This window comes from Rhea pennata, chromosome Z (genome assembly GCF_028389875.1).
Source record: "Rhea pennata isolate bPtePen1 chromosome Z, bPtePen1.pri, whole genome shotgun sequence".
Classification (NCBI taxonomy): Eukaryota; Metazoa; Chordata; class Aves; order Rheiformes; family Rheidae; genus Rhea; species Rhea pennata.
The window spans coordinates 22,675,507-22,693,191 of record NC_084702.1 but is presented as its reverse complement, the minus strand read 5'-3'; the positions used below and the strand labels follow the sequence as shown (position 1 = coordinate 22,693,191).

Sequence of the window (17,685 nt, the reverse complement as noted above, 5' to 3'; positions counted from 1 at the left end):
CTCATGTTCAGGTGGAGCTTCCTGTGGTTCAATTTCTGCCCATTGCCTCTTGTCCTGTCACATGGGACAACTGAAAAGAGTTTGTTCCCATCCCCTTGACACCCTCCCTTCAGGTACTTGTACACATTGCTAAGATCCCTCCTCAGTCTTCTCTTCCCCAGGCTGAAGAGGCCCAGCTCTCACAGCCGTTCCTCATAGGGCAGGTGCTCCAGCCCTCTGATCATGCTCGCAGCCCTACGCTGAACTCTCTCCAGTAGCTCCAGCTGTCTTGTAGTGGGGAGCCCAGAGCTGGGCACAGTACTCAAGATGAGGCCTCCCCAGGGCTGAGGAGAGGGGCAGGATCACCTCCCTCCACCTGCTGTCAACACTCTTCCTAATGCACCCCGGGAGACCACTGGCCTTCTTGGCCACAAGGGCACATTGCTGGCTCATGGTCAGCTTGTCATCCACCAGCACTCCCAGGTCCTTCCCTGCAAAGCTGCTCTCCAGAAGGTCAGCTCCCAGCCTGTACTGGTACATGGAGTTAAATCCTCCCTAAGAGCAGGACTCTGCACTTGCCCTTGTTGACCCTCAGGAGATTCCTCTCCACCCAGCTCTCCAGCCTGTCCAGGTCTCTCTGAATGGCAGCACAGCCCTCAGGTGTATCAGCCACTCTTCCCAGCTTGGCAGCATCAGCAGACTTGCTGAGGAGGCACTCTGTCCCCTCATCCAGGTCATTGATGAAGAAGTTGAACCGGGTGGGACCCAGTCCTGATCCCTGGGGGACACCATTAGCCACAGGCCTTCAACTAGACTCCACGCCATGGATGACAACCCTCTGAGCCAGGTTGTCCTTTCAGCCAGTTCTCAATCCACCTCACTGTCCACTCATCTAACCCACACTTCCAGAGCTTCTCCAGGAGGATGTTCTGGGAGACAGTGTCAAAAGCCTTGCTGAAGTCAAGGTACACATCGTTTGCTGCTCTCCCCTCATCTACCCAGCCAGTCATTCCATCATGAAAGGCTATCAGATTGGTTAAGCAGGATTTCCCCTTGGTGAATCCATGCTGGCTACTCCTGATCACCTTCTTCTCATCCGTATGTCTGGAGATGACATCCAGAATGAGCTGTTCCATCACCTTTCCAGGGATGGAGGTGAGGCTGACTGGCCTATGGTTGCCTGGGTCTTCCTTCTTGCCCATTTTGAAGACTGGAGTGACATAGGCTTTCTTCCAGCCCTCAGGCACCTCTCCAGTTCTCCATGACTTTTCAAAGACGATGGAGAGCGGCCTGGCAACAACATCTGTCAGCTCCCTCAGTACCCGTGGGTGCATCCCATCTGGGCCCATGGATTTGTGGATGTTTAGCCTGCCCAGAAGGTCTCCAATCCTTTCCTTCTCAACCAAGGAAAGTCTTCCCTTCTCCGGGCTTTCTCCCTCACATCCAGGCTCTGGGATTCCTGGGGCTGCCCGTAGCAGTGAAGACTGAAGCAAAGAAGGCATTCAGTAATTCTGCCTTCTCTGTATCCCTTGTCACCAGGGCCCCCGCCCCACTCAGTAGTGGGCCCACATTTTCCCTAGTCTTCCTCATGCTGCTGATGTAGTTGAAGAAGCCCTTCCTGTTGTCCATAACTTCCCATGTCAGACTCAATTCGAACTGAGCCTTAGCCTTCCTCGCAGCATCTCTACATACTCTGGCTGCATTCCTATAATCCTCCCAAATAGCTTGTCCCCTCTTCCACACTCTGTGTACTATCTTCTTCTGCCTGAATTGGGCCAAGAGCTCCTTGCTCACCCATGCAGGTCTCCTGCCCCTTTTGCTGCACTTCTTACTCATAGGGATGCACTGCTCTTAAGCTTGGAGGAAGCGATGTTTGAATACTAGCCAGCTCTCCTGCACCCCTCTTCCCTAGGGCCTTAACCCATGAGATTCCTTCAAGTAGGTGTCAGAAGAGCCCAAAGTCCGCTCTCCTGAAGTCCAGGGTTGCAATCCTGCTTGTTGCCTTACTTCTTTCCTGCAGGGTCCTGAACTCCACCATCTCATGGTCACTGCAGCCAAGGCTGTCCCCAACCTTCACATCTCCAACCAGTTCCTCTCTGTTGGTAAGGACAAGGTCCAGCAGGACACCCTTCCTCATAGATTCCTTGACCATTTGTGACAAGAAGTTATCATCAATGCGTTGCAGGAGCCTCCTGGACTGTCTGTGCCTTGCTGTGTTGTCCTTCCAGCAGATGTCAGGGTGGTTGAAGTCCCCCATGAGAACTAGGGCCTGTGATTGTGAGGCTACCTCAAGCTGTCTGTAGAAGGCCTCATCAACTTCCTCTTCCTGGTCAGGTGGCCTGTAGTAGACACCCACAACAGTGTCCCCCATGCTAGCCAGCCCTTTGATCTTTACCCATAAGCTCTCAACTGCCTCCTCCTCCTCCCCGCCTTGGCAGAGCTCAGTGCATTCCAGAATAGAATGGTAATTGTGGTTTAGATGATGAACCAAGTCTTACAAATGAGCCCCTCCTTTACCCTATCTGTTTCAATTCTTTGGTAGAAATAATTTACATTTCATTGTTTTTCCAGTAATACGCGAGTTTATTCATAGTGCAAAAGCAAAACATTATTTTTCCTGTCAATTGAATTCAAATACACTGTAGGAGGAAAAGAAATCTGAGGAATAGACATAAACACATAATTTTTATGAATATAAAGAAAAAGGAGATCCATATCCAGGAAGCATTTGTAGTACTCATCAGAAACTCTGCAGGCTTTTATGAGTTGATTTACTTAAAATTTTCAAGATTTCCTGGGATTTTTTCTAGAAAAACATCAAACTGTAAAGGTATAGAATGTTACATGAGTAGGATACAGAATAAAAGGAGAATGAAATATCCATCTATGACTTGTTTTAATGAAGGCATTTACTTCTGCAGAAAGTAAAGTCTCAATAAGCTTCAGCCCACTCAGTCATATCTTGCATGTTCTTTTCTGCTTCAGTGACCTAACAAAAAGCCTACCTGCATGTTTAGACACAATACCAAACAATAGCAGTGAGAAAGCTAAATGTGAATGTCTCGTTGCCTTCTTGTGTTTTCATAATTGAGATGAAAATTGGAAATTTGAGGAAGCTGTGCTTGCTAGTATAGTCTGTGGCTAGAGTGAAGTTTTTGATTTATGAAATCATATTAAGTCCATTTTTACACCTGAAATGGCTAAAACGGAGTTAACGTCCCTGCTTCCATAAGCTTCCTCTAACATGATTAATGCCATATCTTCTCTAAACAAGAGTGTTTGAGATGTTCAATTTCAATCACACATCCAGAGCACTGTAAGGAATACAGTCTTTCAAGTATATTGTGTCATCATTAGGGTTCTGTTTGAAAATGATTTTAAATTTTAGGACAAGTGGGTGTCAAAATCACAGCTTACAGCTAATTAAGAATTTTCTTCCTTTAAAAGCAAGTAAAGCATCTAAAAGGTATTTGATCCTTACTTAGAGATCTACTTTATCAAGACAAGAAATATTCTTTCACTGGCCCAGACTGCAATAAATCCCAGGGGTGTTGATTTAAGAACTGAGATTTCTCTTCAAACAAGTATCATGTTTTGATTTCTGGTTATGCATCACTCTTGGCTAAGCAAATGCTTAGGTAAGATTAATTCAGGCCTTCAGTCACTTTCTCTATACAGGAAAGTAGCTGTTTAGCTGCTTCATGTATTGTTACTGTGCTGATCACCTTGGGGACCATATATGTAGTTTTAGTAAATTATAATAGAGAACTAGAATAAACAAGAAGGGGTTTACAGAAAGTTGTCAGTGAGACTTCATGATAGGCCAGAAGAGTTATTTTTACAGGCCTTCATTTCCATGGTTTTCTGTGTTGAGTTTTGTACTGTGTTGTGACTATCCAGGATCATCTTAGGGGAAATCGTGCCAATCTTATTTACAACGGCACATCAAACAAAGTTGTTATCGTCTGTGATGATTTATTTTCCTTTATTTTTCAGAAAAGCTGACTGTACTCCAGGTTAGGAATGACATAGTGCTTTTTTAATTGTACTTCTAGTTTCAGAGAAATGAGAGGAAAAAAATCAAAATATCAAGGATTTTCTGTTTCCTTGAATTTGCTCGTCTCCCTGCTTCACTTGAATCCTAAGATTTTTGTATTAAGCATGGTGTTCTGCTGATTATTCACATGCCCTTCTCAGCTGTACTTTAGTACTGGATAAAGTATTCCTGATTCGTACATGTATTGTAAATGACTTTGTGTTTCACTGAAAGAATGGTACAATATAATACAAGACAAATTACTTTTATATTTAGCAATGTAAAAGTAATTTACAAATTACTTTCTGTCAAGCAGTCTTTTGTAGTCACAGTTCATGCAGTCATGTACGTTTTGGAATCTCTATTCTTCCAAAAAAAGGCAATACTAAAAAAGAAAACACAGGAAAAACATACTTAGATGGTACTTCAGAGGCACTGATCAGTAGTCCTCAGCATCATTTTGTCTGCAAAATTAGACCTCTTGCATGCAAAGGGCCATACACAAAAAATAATGTAAAGAAGGCTTTAAAATTACATGAAATTAATTCCTTTAAGGGTCAATAATACTATTATCAACCTGATTCCAGCAATTTAGCATTTTCTGTTATAAGTTGCTTTTTTTGAAAAGATATGGGTTGATTGTATAGGTGAAAGAATGTAAAAGACCAATTCTGAGATTGGTTTTCTATATTCTTCACTGATGATTCTTGAGCATAATTTCTTTAAGCAATTGTATCCAAAACTGTTTTTAAGAATTTTCTCTTTTCCAGATTTTAGAAGTCAGAAGTCCAATAAAGCAAAACAAATCTGACAAACAAATAAGGAATGGCGATTGTGATAAGGTAAACATGAATGGAGGAACAATGAACTAGCCTAGAAAATGATGATATTGTATTTTCTGCACATCAACTTAAAATAATGATATTTTTTCTTACAGAATGAATAAATAATTAGTATATCTTTGCTTTCAGTTCTTCAAGGGCAGATCTTTCTCTCTTTTCGAAGTTATTTCTTTCTTGCATTATTTAAAGAGTTTTCCTTCCCCTCAATACATACCTTGCAAATGTCACTAGATGGGCATCTGCCATCTATTACTTATTTTATCTATGCCCACCATAATTTTGCATTGTGCTTCACTGAACTGATGATGATTTTTGCATAGGAGACATCATAGTTGAATTTCCAATCAATAAATCAGGCATATACAAAAATATTTTCCAGAATCCTTTCCAAGGGTTACACGTTAGGAAATGGCAGTGTGATTCAGCACATGTTACCCAGAACAATACTGAGCAAATGTTACCATCTAACACAGGGAAAGGCAGTTTTGTTAAAGGTCATGTATGCTGGCTCTAACACGTTGTGTAAGAGAACATAGTGTAATTTCCCAGTGTGGACAAGAACCTCTGAAGGATTATATTTTACAGGTAGTAGTAACTTATTTGTGATACTGTGAGGCAGGAGACTGAAGTAGCAGTATCTGTTGCTAAATTTTCAGTGGCCTAATCTGTAGCACTTTTTCCTTCCTCAAGATGGGTGCTGTCTCTCTCTGTGAGAAAAAGAAAAAAAAAAAAGTTCTGGTATCTGAGACTGAAAGAGAAAGTCAGTGATTAGTTGGAGAGAGGAGATATGGCTCTAGAATAGGTTGATGCTCTGGGAAAGAGAAAAGTGGAAGTTATCATTGGAACAGTGTTTCCTGACCTTTCTCCCCCTATATCTCCTTGTTGACACAGAAAATTAATCAAACAACTTTAAAGAGAGAGGGGGATTTGACTGATTGTGAGCTTCAATAACTGGTTCATGATCTCCTGGTTAGGAATCTGCATGTTTATTTTTTATGGGATTCTGTGTGGAAAAGTGGGACCTGTTCATCAAAAATTCTGTTCTAGTAGCCCTGGTTTCTGGTAGACACCTTTTGTCTTAGCAGAGCCACAGAGATTTTCTTCTATAGAAAAGGAATGTTTAATTTCCAAAGGGAAAGGTGGCTACCCCTTGAACTCCTGACATTCCTTAAATTTCTGTGGATCTGAAAAATGCACAGTGAGTGTACTTCCGAAGTTCCTACTGATTAATTCTTTTCTAAGAATTAGTGTATTCTCTTTGGGTTTTTACATATTCTTATCATACTAGAAGGCAAGTTCAGCTGTCCAAAAGTCTTTGAATTTCTGGCAAAATAGTTTACTTAAGGTTGCTTTATAATATAGCAGTAGCTTAAGATTTTTCAGGTTTATGAAGTATCTAAGAAAACCTTCAAAAAAATTTGTGTTTGGGCTAAGCTAAGCTAAAGAAAGATAGCCTATTAAAAAAGGAAACTTAGTTCAAGTAAGATTTAAATTTCTATTGTTTTTTTCTTTTTTTTTGAAGAAATCTAAAAGTTTTTGAATGCATGGCTATGATTAATTAACAAGTTGTTTATTATGTGGGGGGATTTGTTTCTAGGCATATCTTGATGAACTAGTAGAGCTCCACAGAAGATTAATGACATTGAGAGAGAGACATGTACTACAGCAGGTGAGGTACACTCTCATGCTAATATCACAGCATGCTCATTTAAGTTGTGGAATCACATCTATTTTTGTTCCCTTCATCTAAAAACCTTATAATCAGATTTAGTAGTTTTCAAGCCTGTAGAGTACTGCTTATTAAGACTTTTAGTGCAGCTTAGAGAATTTTTATGCATACTTTAAATTGTGTTGCCAAATTTGTTGACAGATTAAAAAAAAAAGTCCATCTGACCTAAATTTTTCACCAGTTCATTATTAGGTTTCTCAACGTATTGAGTCAAAAATAATGAAAGCAGGGTAGGAGAATGAGTCCAGCTGTGTGTCATGACTTGATTAAAAATTTTGAATATGCTTTTTCCTGAGAATAATAGATATATTTTATCACAAACAGTTAAATATGTTTGCTATAACAAACAGAAAATATGCAATTCAAAGCAAAACTCACTTTTGGGAAAAATACAGTATATTTATTCAGTCTTCTGAAGTCCTGGAAGTAATGAAATATGAAAGTGTGCAAACCAAAAAGGTTTCAAATTTATTGACAAATCATGCAATAGCAAAAATTTTATTTTCTTTGTTTTGGATGACAGTGTCAGGTACTATTGGTTTGCAAATTGTGGAAATAAAACAATAGACATTAACAGAGCAAATGTAATTGTGGCACAGATGGCTTTTATTATGTTTAGATCAATTACATCCTGGTTTTAGACACTTTGTAAAGAGAAATTTTTATCACTTTTCAATGACTTCAGTCACTCATCACATTTCTCAACACTTGGATAAGTGAGTAAAAAATATTTTGCAAGCCTCTACATTAATCTATGAGTGTTTACTAATTCAGGCTTAATATTTTGAGTAAAGACCAGAAAATAATTGAGAGATTAGTGGAAAGAAAGATTTCAATTAAAGATATTATTAATTAAAAAGGAATACAGATGTGTCATCTGTTGTGATACACACACACATTGACTATCCTTCATATTTAATATGCTGTTGTTTCCCAAGTTCATTTTGTCTTTTGTACAAAATTTGTGCTTTTCTCACCAAAGCGCTTTGTCAGAATGGTGGAAAGGCAAATTTTTATCTACATTCGGAAACTGGTTTGCAGGAAGTTAAAAGATATGAATTGCCATACCCACTTTACGTTATTCACAAATTCTTAGAGAGTCCACATGCAAAGTGAAATTGAAGAAGCTACTGTACAGTGAAGGCATGCCTTAGCTTTGCCTTTCCAGGTATCCAAGGCATAGCTTTGGAATGGTTTCACTTGACCCAGAAAAGCCTGGGATCTAGGTACCTTCAAGTAAAAATCTGAGAAAGAAAAACATCTTCAAAACCCTTCTGCAAAAGGAGATGAAAACAAGCAAGTCCTCCTAAGACAGCCCAGCAGTGAAGCCAGAACCAGAAAAGTTTGGCCATCTCCATCCTCAGAGGTTTTCAAGCTCCAATGAGATAAAGCCCTAGCAACCTGTCCAACCCCAAAGCTAAGCCTGCTTTAGAGAGGAGGGTGGACTAGAGACCTACCTTCCAACCTGGGCAGTCTTGTGACCCTAAAATTTTTCAAAAAAATAAGATGGCTTAAATTGAATCTGTAATTTAATGCTTTTTTTTTTTTTTTCTTTTTTTTTAATTCTCTCTTCTAGTAGCACCTCAGTGGGTTTTGTGGGGCGGAAGTACATACATTTAACGGAAGAAGGTTGTCTACTGAAGTTTCTTCGGGCTAATATTAGAATATAAGTAAAATCTGCCTCATAGGAAGTTACTAATACTAGGAAAAGCTGTGTGGAAAGAGATATGACTGAGTTGGAAGTTAGATGTATTCTATTCTGATTTAAATATATATTATATATATATGGTTTTAAAACTGATAGTAGAGGGGTTTTTTATCATGAATATTTATCAGAGAATAGAAAGCTTTCATTTGCCTTTTGAGTCATGTAAAAGTTTTGATTTTAATACTATAATCTATGACTTCTCATCATATGGTGTTCAAGCAGGCAGTTGCATTACAAAAGTTAGGTCTATTAAGAGTCAATGTTGCCTTGCTTCTTAGAAGATTATTTTCCTTGCAAATTACTTTTCTCAGTTTGGAGTGTGCTTAGACGGTTAGTAAAACCTCAATAAAAGCTCAATTTATGACAGCACTGTGCATGGCAGAACAGTGGGTGTAATACTTTCCTGATATAGCTAGTAACTGTAATGACTACAAAGATCTACTAGAATTCAATGAAAAGTCATGTTACATACCATTTCTCCATTTGCCAACTTACTCTAGCAAATGGTTTATGTTGTTATAAAACACAACGCTATAGTGGCAGAAGTTGAGTTTCTCGTGCCTTTAAGCCCTTAATTCATTGATTCTTATAATTGTGTCAATTCACAGAAATATATCCTCAGTATTGAGCAGTAGACTTGCATAGAATCAGTGCATCTGTGTATTACAAGTAGTGTTGCTTTCCATCTTAAATATCCTGACTGCTTTGCAGCTATGTAACTAGTGTAAAATACTTCCAATGAGTCTGGGAATAAAAATAGACAGTACAGTACTGAGAACATTTTGAGAAATGAATGTGAAACTGCTAGTCAAAGAGATACAGGAAATATGTGGGGACAAGAACTACAGAGCACAAGAAAGCAAGGGATAAAACTGTGGAAAATAAAGTACTTAAGAAGGAGGTAGTGCAGAAACGTGCAACAAAGCTGATGCACAAAATACCTGAGTGAGTTTGAAAGATGATTGCCGGGTCAGACTGGAATGGTAGTAGAGGTAGTGTGTTCCTGAGTGATATTTTTAATATATTTAGTTTATGAATGGTTTCACTTGACCCAGAAAAGCCTGGGATCTAGGTACCTTCAAGTAAAATTGAAAGGTACAAAAAATTGGAAAAAAAAAAGAGAAGGTAACCATTTCCTGCATAAGATGGAGTTTTTAGGGACTTCTTAGGAAATGAAGTGAAAAGAGAAAAATGAATGTGTTGATCAAGGTTGTAAGCCACAGTAATGTCAAAGCAGTGGCTATTGAACTAGTGATTGAACTGTTGAGGGTTGTGACAAGGAGAAGACAGCTTTTAAAGTCTCAGATGTTACTATGTCTGTAGGCAGTTAATTCAGTTGATGTGGAAATGAGAAAATGTCTCTGAGGATGGAGTTCTCTCCCAAGAGAGGCATTTTTGTTTGAGGCATTGTGTTAAAGGAAAGTGCAATAAGTCATAAATAAAATAAAATAAAAAAGGGAAAAGGCAAGAGAAATGTAATACTGAATTGCAGGTTCCAGGATACAGAGCTAAGTAATCCTGACATGAAGTGATACTTAGAGGTATATAATAATTTCCTAGGAGTTAGAAGGCAGGTGAAAAAGAACATTTGGCCAAGATGAGTCCTATGAGAATCACCTGAGCAATTTTGACGTGAATATTAGAACATGGCTGGATGCAAATTGCTCTGAAATTACATTTTCAAAAACAATTTCTCCCATTTCTTTCACTCTAAGGAAGAGATTTGGGATTTGTAGTGATGAGGCAGTATCTTTTTCTGTAATTTACAGTGAAACAGTAGGGGTAGTGGAGCATTTTAAGTCAAAAGTTAATGCAGCATGTCTCATATATTCAAGTTTGGCTGACCAAAGCTGCATTCCTAAATCTGTCTTCTCAGGGCAGACAGTGGTACATGACCCTGTGAAAAGCAGTGAGAGTTCTAGTAGGACGTTACCTTGCATTTTGAATATCAGAAGTCATATCTTCAGCTGGTTTAAAAACCTCATTAATGCACTAGCTAGCACAGTCGTAAGGAAGAAATTGAGAGTGTGCAGCTCTGCTCGTGTTCACAAGCGTAATTTCAGAAGGCAACTGTCTTCTGAGAGTTTTTTGTGAGGGGCAGCTTACAGGTCTGAAATCTATCAGGTGGCTTTAAATCCCCCCCATAAATTGAAACATGACTATGTCATTAGTGGAAGCTTCCCACTCCCTCTCCCTCTCTCCTTTAAAGCTGGAGCTCTCAGAGTAAAACATTTTAATGCCATTTCTAACATTATTAACTAACAAGCTTCCTTGTAACTAATCTAAACCTTTATTCGTTTTTTCAAGAATTTCTGAGTAACATGAGAATGCGCACAATAAAACTAACTCATGAATTTTTCATTGCTGACAAACAGCCTAGGGTTATTTTTCCCTAGGTGCAGGATGCTGCACTTGCCCTTATTGAACCTTGTGAGGTTCCTCTCTGCCCAGCTCTCTAGCCTGTCGAGGTGGCATTATGAGGAGTGATGGTCTTTGACAGAATCACAAGGAAATGTTAGGACAGGATGGTTCAGTGTAGCTGTCTTCCCTGCCTCAGCTCCTGTAAACTTTTTTACAGCTTATTATTTATCACGCAGTGGATATTTGGAGACCAAGCCTGAGATTAAATTCCTAATTTTACAAAAGCAGGGTGCATTAACTCCTTAGTTTCTCTCTGAAGACAAGGCTCAGAAAAGCACCTAAAAGGCAGAATGAAAACAATATATATCAGAGTTGCCTTCTAGCAACAATCTTTTTTTCTCTTTGAATTTTTCTCATGTTAACTGTAGGACAGTAGGGCATGGAAAGGTGTTACAAGAATCCATGAATCATCAGATGGACAAATGAAGTAAACAACATTGGATTAAAAATTTCTATATGAAAAAAAAATAAAGCCAAGAGACATCGATTTTAAAAGAAGTGCAAAATAAGTGCAGAATCAGTGCTAACTACTTTCAGAATCTTATATAGCTGCAAATCAAGTTAAATCTAGATATTCTTTTTCTTTTTTTCCATTGAGTGGAAAGCAGAAAATTGTGGGTGAATAGAATGAGGGATTTTTAAAGGCATGTAAAAGGCATTTCCCTCTTTTATTTCATTTCTATTCTATTTTGTCCACCATGGGTTGTGTCATTCATTGTCCCACAATATACATGAAGTTGTTTCATTTATCATAAACATTGTTCTTTCCTCTGTGGTCTGTGTAGAAAAAAGCAACTACTTAGAAAATGAAACGAGGAGGGGGTGATTACACAAGATTTGCTTTAAATTCAATGTTATTTTTCAGATTAGTATATTTTAACCAGATTTGTCATTTTAAAGTGTATTCTGTAAACCATGTGTGTGCAGGGATCGTGTTCAAATCTGGAAAAAGAACTACAATTTAAGTAGTAAAGTTCAAAAAAGTAAATACTATCTACCAATGCAGTGTTTCAGTGGAGCTCTGTGTGGTAGTCCTAGAACTAAGTGGGTTTCAAACTGAAGGATTTTCAGAGGCTGGCAATCTCGTTTGTTTTCCAAAGTCTGTTTTTATTTCTGCTGAAATTGGTGCTGTTTCTTTCCAAAGATTAAACACCATTCTAGATCCTTTGGTCTGATCAGAGCTGAACATCTCTGATGCAAGCAGGAGCTTTGCTGGATAAAGAATTGGTGATGTACTGGCAGTTTACAAGATCTTGCCAGCCTTGCAAGAGTATATTTTTGTGGAAGAGGCCAGGTGTTTGAGAAGCCTTTCTTGGCTGAGATGAAGTGATAATTCTTGAAAAGAGAGAATGGGTCTTTGCTGTTCATCACCTTCTTTGTAAAGTTATCTTAATGCAGAACTCTGTCATGCTGTAGAAATGCTGTTAAGCTTTGAGGAAGGTAAAACGATTTAGTAAAAACAGTTGTGGTGATCTGCAGCCAAACCTTCAGAAGCAGTCATAGCAGCTGAACCACAGTCTAAGATGATGAGCTCAGTACAGGATCAAGAGCTGACCTACATACTAAAGTGTGTATCTACCTCAAGTTTCCAGTTAGCATTCAGATATGTGTTACAAGCTGTGTAAATACGTAGCAAGAAACATGTTCTTAAGAGATCACAGTATTTACATACGTTTTCATTCTTTACTTATGGAAAATTCAAATACATTCTTGCATGTTGTTCTGCATGAATGGATTTATGTATCTACACAGCTGTTTGTGGAAAGGGAAGGTATATTTGACACTTAAAAATTGAAAAACATTGCATTATTTGGTGGTAGACTTCTCTCACCTTTGTGTTTTTATCTGTTCAACCTGTAGTTTTCAAATATCCCTTAGATTTTGTAGTAGTGGACTTTCATGTCTGCAGGGTTATTAAGTAACATTGTACGAAGAAGTTTCAAGTGAACTCTAAGACTACTTTTAATGTTTGGGGAAACAGACATTTAAACTGAAACTTTTTTATAACATGGTAAGCATAGAGACTGACTGTCTCTGAGAACCAGGAGAAGTCTGCCTGGTGAGATTGGACTGCCACTAGGACCTAAACTTGCTTGTTTAAAAACAAGGCTTGTATTCTGTGCTGTAGTCTGTGGTGTTCTATATATCCTGACCCATGAGAATAAATCTAAAGTGGGAACTTAAGGTTCCTGTGATAGATCAGAATGTTTTTGCTTTTCAGTGTCTCCAATTTTTAAAACGATTGCTCAGAATCATGGGTTATGATGGTTGAAGCTAAGAATATAGTGAACCTGTTCTGAAAAGGCTGAATCATCAGTGATAAAGCAAGCTCTGTGCAACAAAACCCTAAAGATTTCATCCATACAGTAGCTCTTAAGCTGTGACACAGTACCTAGTGCCTTCAGGTTCAGCATTATGGCTGGACACATTACAAACATAATATTGAGTCTAGCTTGAATGCCATTAAAGAGATAGTTGAAAAGACTGAGCAGAAAAAGAGTGTGCTGAGAGTGCTTGGTGCTGCCAAGAAACTGCAGTGCCTTCTTATGTGTTTGTTAGAATCATAGAATCAGTAAGGTCGGAAGGGATCTGTGGAGATCATCTGGTCCAACCACCTTGCTCAAGCAGGGTCACCTAGAGCATGTTAGACAGGATTGCATCCAGGCAGGCTTTGAATATCTCCAGAGAAGGAGACTCCACAACCTCTCTGGGCAACCTGTTCTAGCTTTTTGTGGAAGTCCGTCCGTTGGATTGAAGAAACCTGTGGAGATTCATGGCCATGGCACATTGGCATGGTTTTAGCCCTCTCTGACAAATAATAATTTGGTTTTCTGAGATGGTAAAGGGATTTTTATTTAGGTAGATGCACATCCTGGTATTTATCATATCAGATCATATATTTATCATATCTAGAGTTGTTACTGAAGATCAGTATTGAGTACACCATTCTCTCAAAATATAGATACAGTTTTCATACTACAAAATTTGGAAACTTCAGACAGGTTCTGCTTCTTCTAGTTCATGGCTAGACTAACAAATAATCTGTTGATATACTTCTGAGGAACTTACTCCAATTCTTTTAATTCTTTCTTGAAAGAAACTTGTGGTTGTAGATTGCACAGTCACCAAAAAAGATTTTTCTGTATCATTGATAGGAGTACTCCATGGTTCTATTAAAAAAAAAATTCAATTGATTTAGGTTTGCTGTTCAAGAAATAACTGCTAGTGCTAACAGCTGACATGATAACTCTCAGATACGGTTCTTTTATTTTTGTTGTTATTTGGATTTAGACAAGGTTCTGCCATGATTGTTTTATTTCTCTTGTTTTCAAAATGGGCTTATGCTAATTATTTTACATAGTAACCTGCTTGGCAGCTAGCTGCATGCACAGTAAATATTTCATGAAGAGATCTTTCTGCTTCTTATAAAATTTATATATATATATATATGTATATATATAATATATATAAGAGAATAACTTAGTAAATATGCAGGGTTTTTTTTAACATTTGAAGAATATATTCACTATGATGACGTTTGCAGTAAAAGCAGCTGAGAATAGGCTGGGATTATGGCTGATAATGAAAAAACAAAGTGCTGTAGTCTGGACTACAGTTCTGCATCAGAAGGGAAGGGTGTGTAAAGGATTGCGATTTAATTTGAAAATATTAGGTCAATTGAATTTGATTTGTACATCTCATATGGTACTTAGAGACATGTTAATATATTCAATGGGCATGTGAAACTGCTAGAGTTTTCAACTTTGGGTTTTCTTCCCTTTCAGATAGTAAATCTGATAGAAGAGACTGGACACTTTCATATCACAAATACCACCTTTGACTTTGACCTTTGCTCACTGGACAAAACCACAGTCCGTAAACTACAGAGTTATCTGGAAACATCTGGAACCTCTTGAGGATTCAGCAAATGGCTATATCAAAAACTGTTTTTAGGTGAAACATTCAGAATGATGCAACCGAAATGAGGGAAAACAAGCCAACCCTCTTTAGCTTTATTTTAACTTAAAGCCAGTCATCATCTCTTGATAAAGAAGAGGAAAAGTGACAAGACTCAGAGGACCACTCTTCTCAAGAACGTTCTGGAAGAGTTAGCCTGGATAGCCTTGAAAAACAAACACACACAAGAAGACAAACAAAAAAAACTGTTCTTAATGAATGTGTATGGTATCATGTATCTCTCTCTGTGGTGTTCCAGTCCACAAGATGAATGCATGTTCAACACACTGCCTTATTATATAACTGATCTATTTATTATTACATAAATATATTCTGCAGTCATTGAGTTGTTGAGTTACACTACCAGATGTTGCAAGTACTAAGGTCCCGTATATGCTCCTTTGATCCAGTACCATTGCCATCACAAGCCTGGTACCTTTAGTCATGTTAAAATACCATTTCTTGCTAACTTTCCATAGTCTCTTAAAACACTGTAATCTTGTTTCCACTTCTGCAGTTCCAGGAAACAAGGTACAAAGTGGGGGACCAAAAAGTGGCCCTAATTTTTGTTAAGTCTGCGACAGTAGGTTGGGCCACAGCATGTTGAACCATAGGTCTTTGGCTTTACTTGTTTATTGATCTTGGATCATGGTGAAAAATGCACCAAATAGGATCATATGACTTGCTGTCTAGCCTAAATCAATAAACTAGTAGGACTTTTAACAAAAAAGAAAAGTTACTGTATACTGCCCTGAATTCAGCACCATTTGTCATCATTCTTTTGTCTGTTTTAATGTTATAATATTATATATAAAAGTGAAAATGTTTTTCAGGATCATCATAAATGGAGGAATACTGGTCCTGTTTTCTAAGGAAATGTTGTAGAAAATTCTTGATTTGGAGTTATTTATTACTATGAATTTCAACACTCTGTTGCTGCCAGTGTGTGACTCACTTCCATAAAGCTATCAGCATACCTTTTTTTGTTTGCTCGTATAGTATATGGTCTACTTAGTCTGGTTTGTCTTTTCTTTTTTCTTTTTTTTTTTTTAATATCTGATAAATTAAAACCTTTCTTTGAAAAAAAAAGTTCGTTGATACACAGTTACAAGTTGAAATGCATACATATGTACATATATATGTGTACGTGTATGTACATATATATCTATATATATACACACACGCATGTATATATGTAGATATACATTTGTGTGTCTGCGTGTGTCTTTTAAACTTTTCGGATTTTGGTATCCGTTCAGTAACCTTTCATTTCCAGAAGAATTTCTTATTTATACAAATGAGTATTCTTTCATATTATCTGTTATTCCTTTAAAATCAGAATCCTTCTTGTATATATAAATGAAAGGATATGTAATCACACATGTGCTCTCATATTGTTGATGGTTTTTTCCTGAAGTCATCATCTTCCTGGTAGCAGTTCAAACCCCCAGTGAAAAGAGAAAGGAATTAAGAAATACTTCTGGATCCAAAGGTTTATTCAGGTTTATTAGCCTTAAAAATATATATTTTATTTCTAGACTGGCCAGTATGTCACGTGTATGCTTATATGCCACATGTAGTGTATATGTGTAGAGCTCAACAGTAGTATCTATATGATTTATTATTTCATGCACAGAGTTTGTGCAGCACTGTAAAATTAAATTGCTGTTGAGGTTATTTTTTATTCAGATGGTAAATCTTAACACTGTTTCTTTAAGTCCAAAGAAAATTTTACACTTTTCAAGACGGGGATAAGGGTTGGGTTTGGGAGGCTATTTTTCTTATTTAAAATGTTGTTTGACCACAGTCCATAGGAAGTCTGTCTCAGGCTTCCAAAGAACAAGTGTACTTTTTTCAGTAATGTTATGACTCTTATTGATGATTGGCATGAAGCATACTTGAAGCATTATGTTGTTCTTCTAAGTCCATGTCTCAATGTGCAATTGATGGGGGTGGGAGGAGTGTCTTTTAAAGTTACTTTTGACATCAGGCAGATGGTGATGGGGAAGGAGGGCTTGCATGTGAAAGGGATTCACTTCAATTTTTATCAACATTTTATATGAAAAAATTTGGAATTCTAAAAGCAATCTTAAAAACTTTTGATCTATTAGTGTATATTCAGCTTGCTGTCTTACAGTTGTGCTAGATACATGTGGAATTTTGTCATTTTGACATTTCTAACTAAATTTCGTGGTAAAACCTCTGACCTTCAGGAGGGCAAGGATCTCTTGATACTTTATAATAGTCTGAATGTTGAATATTCCACTACTTTTTAGAAACAGTGAAATAAGTCACTTTATAAAATGCTAGATAAGTTTTGTTGTTCTTTGTGAATGGGGCGATGGGAAAACAGGAAGTAGGGAAATGAGCTTAAAAGGAAGATGGTAGCAATTACTATACGAAGTTACTTCTAAATTTCCTACAAATCCTGGAGCATCCTTAAAATCTTAAATTTTATAATTTGATGAAGTTGGGAGAGGGAAGAAAAAATATAGACTTGCAGGAGTGTGCGAGTGTGTGTGTTTTCCACAAAATTCTGATAGAATAAGAGTTATTTAAGTGTTGATCTCATTTTAAAAAATAGCTATTTTCATCTAATTTTGTATGCAGAAACAAAATAAATCCTTCTTCAATTTGATTTCAAATAGTGATATTTATCTTAAAGAAAAATCCTAAAAACCCTTCAAAATCCTTAATGTTTATAATCATTGATTCTTGGGACCACTTAAAATCTTTTAGCAGTAAATGTTTTGGTGTTTTATTTGACATAAAGCCGTTAAAATAAAATTATCTGAGAAAATTTGCATTAATCCATTGAGAGAACCAGGATGTTAGCATCAAGTTGTATTATCTAAAAATCTTTTTCAGTATCAGTGAATCTCTAATTAGAGTAACAGTTGTACCCAATAATGATAGTTTTATTCTTGCCACTAACTCCACTTCAGGTAGTGGGATATGCAAGTGGATAGGTAACTTTTAATACCTTACTAGAAGTTTGGATTAACTGAAAAGA

The 17,685-nt window shown here is 37.4% G+C and overlaps 1 protein-coding gene across 4 annotated transcripts in view; it reads left to right on the top strand.

The window, feature by feature from the left end:
* MLLT3 (MLLT3 super elongation complex subunit) overlaps window positions 1-17,310 on the top strand; it is a 143,616-nt gene extending 126,306 nt beyond the window's left edge. For all 4 annotated transcript variants that reach the window (XM_062600169.1, XM_062600168.1, XM_062600167.1 and 1 more), the window contains 3 exons: window positions 4,786-4,857; window positions 6,455-6,526; window positions 14,501-17,310. In XM_062600169.1, the coding sequence (XP_062456153.1) occupies window positions 4,786-4,857; window positions 6,455-6,526; window positions 14,501-14,632 (276 nt within the window). In that variant the 3' untranslated portion in view covers window positions 14,633-17,310. The remainder of the gene's footprint in view (window positions 1-4,785; window positions 4,858-6,454; window positions 6,527-14,500) is intronic.
* The last annotated feature ends 375 nt before the right edge of the window (window positions 17,311-17,685 follow it).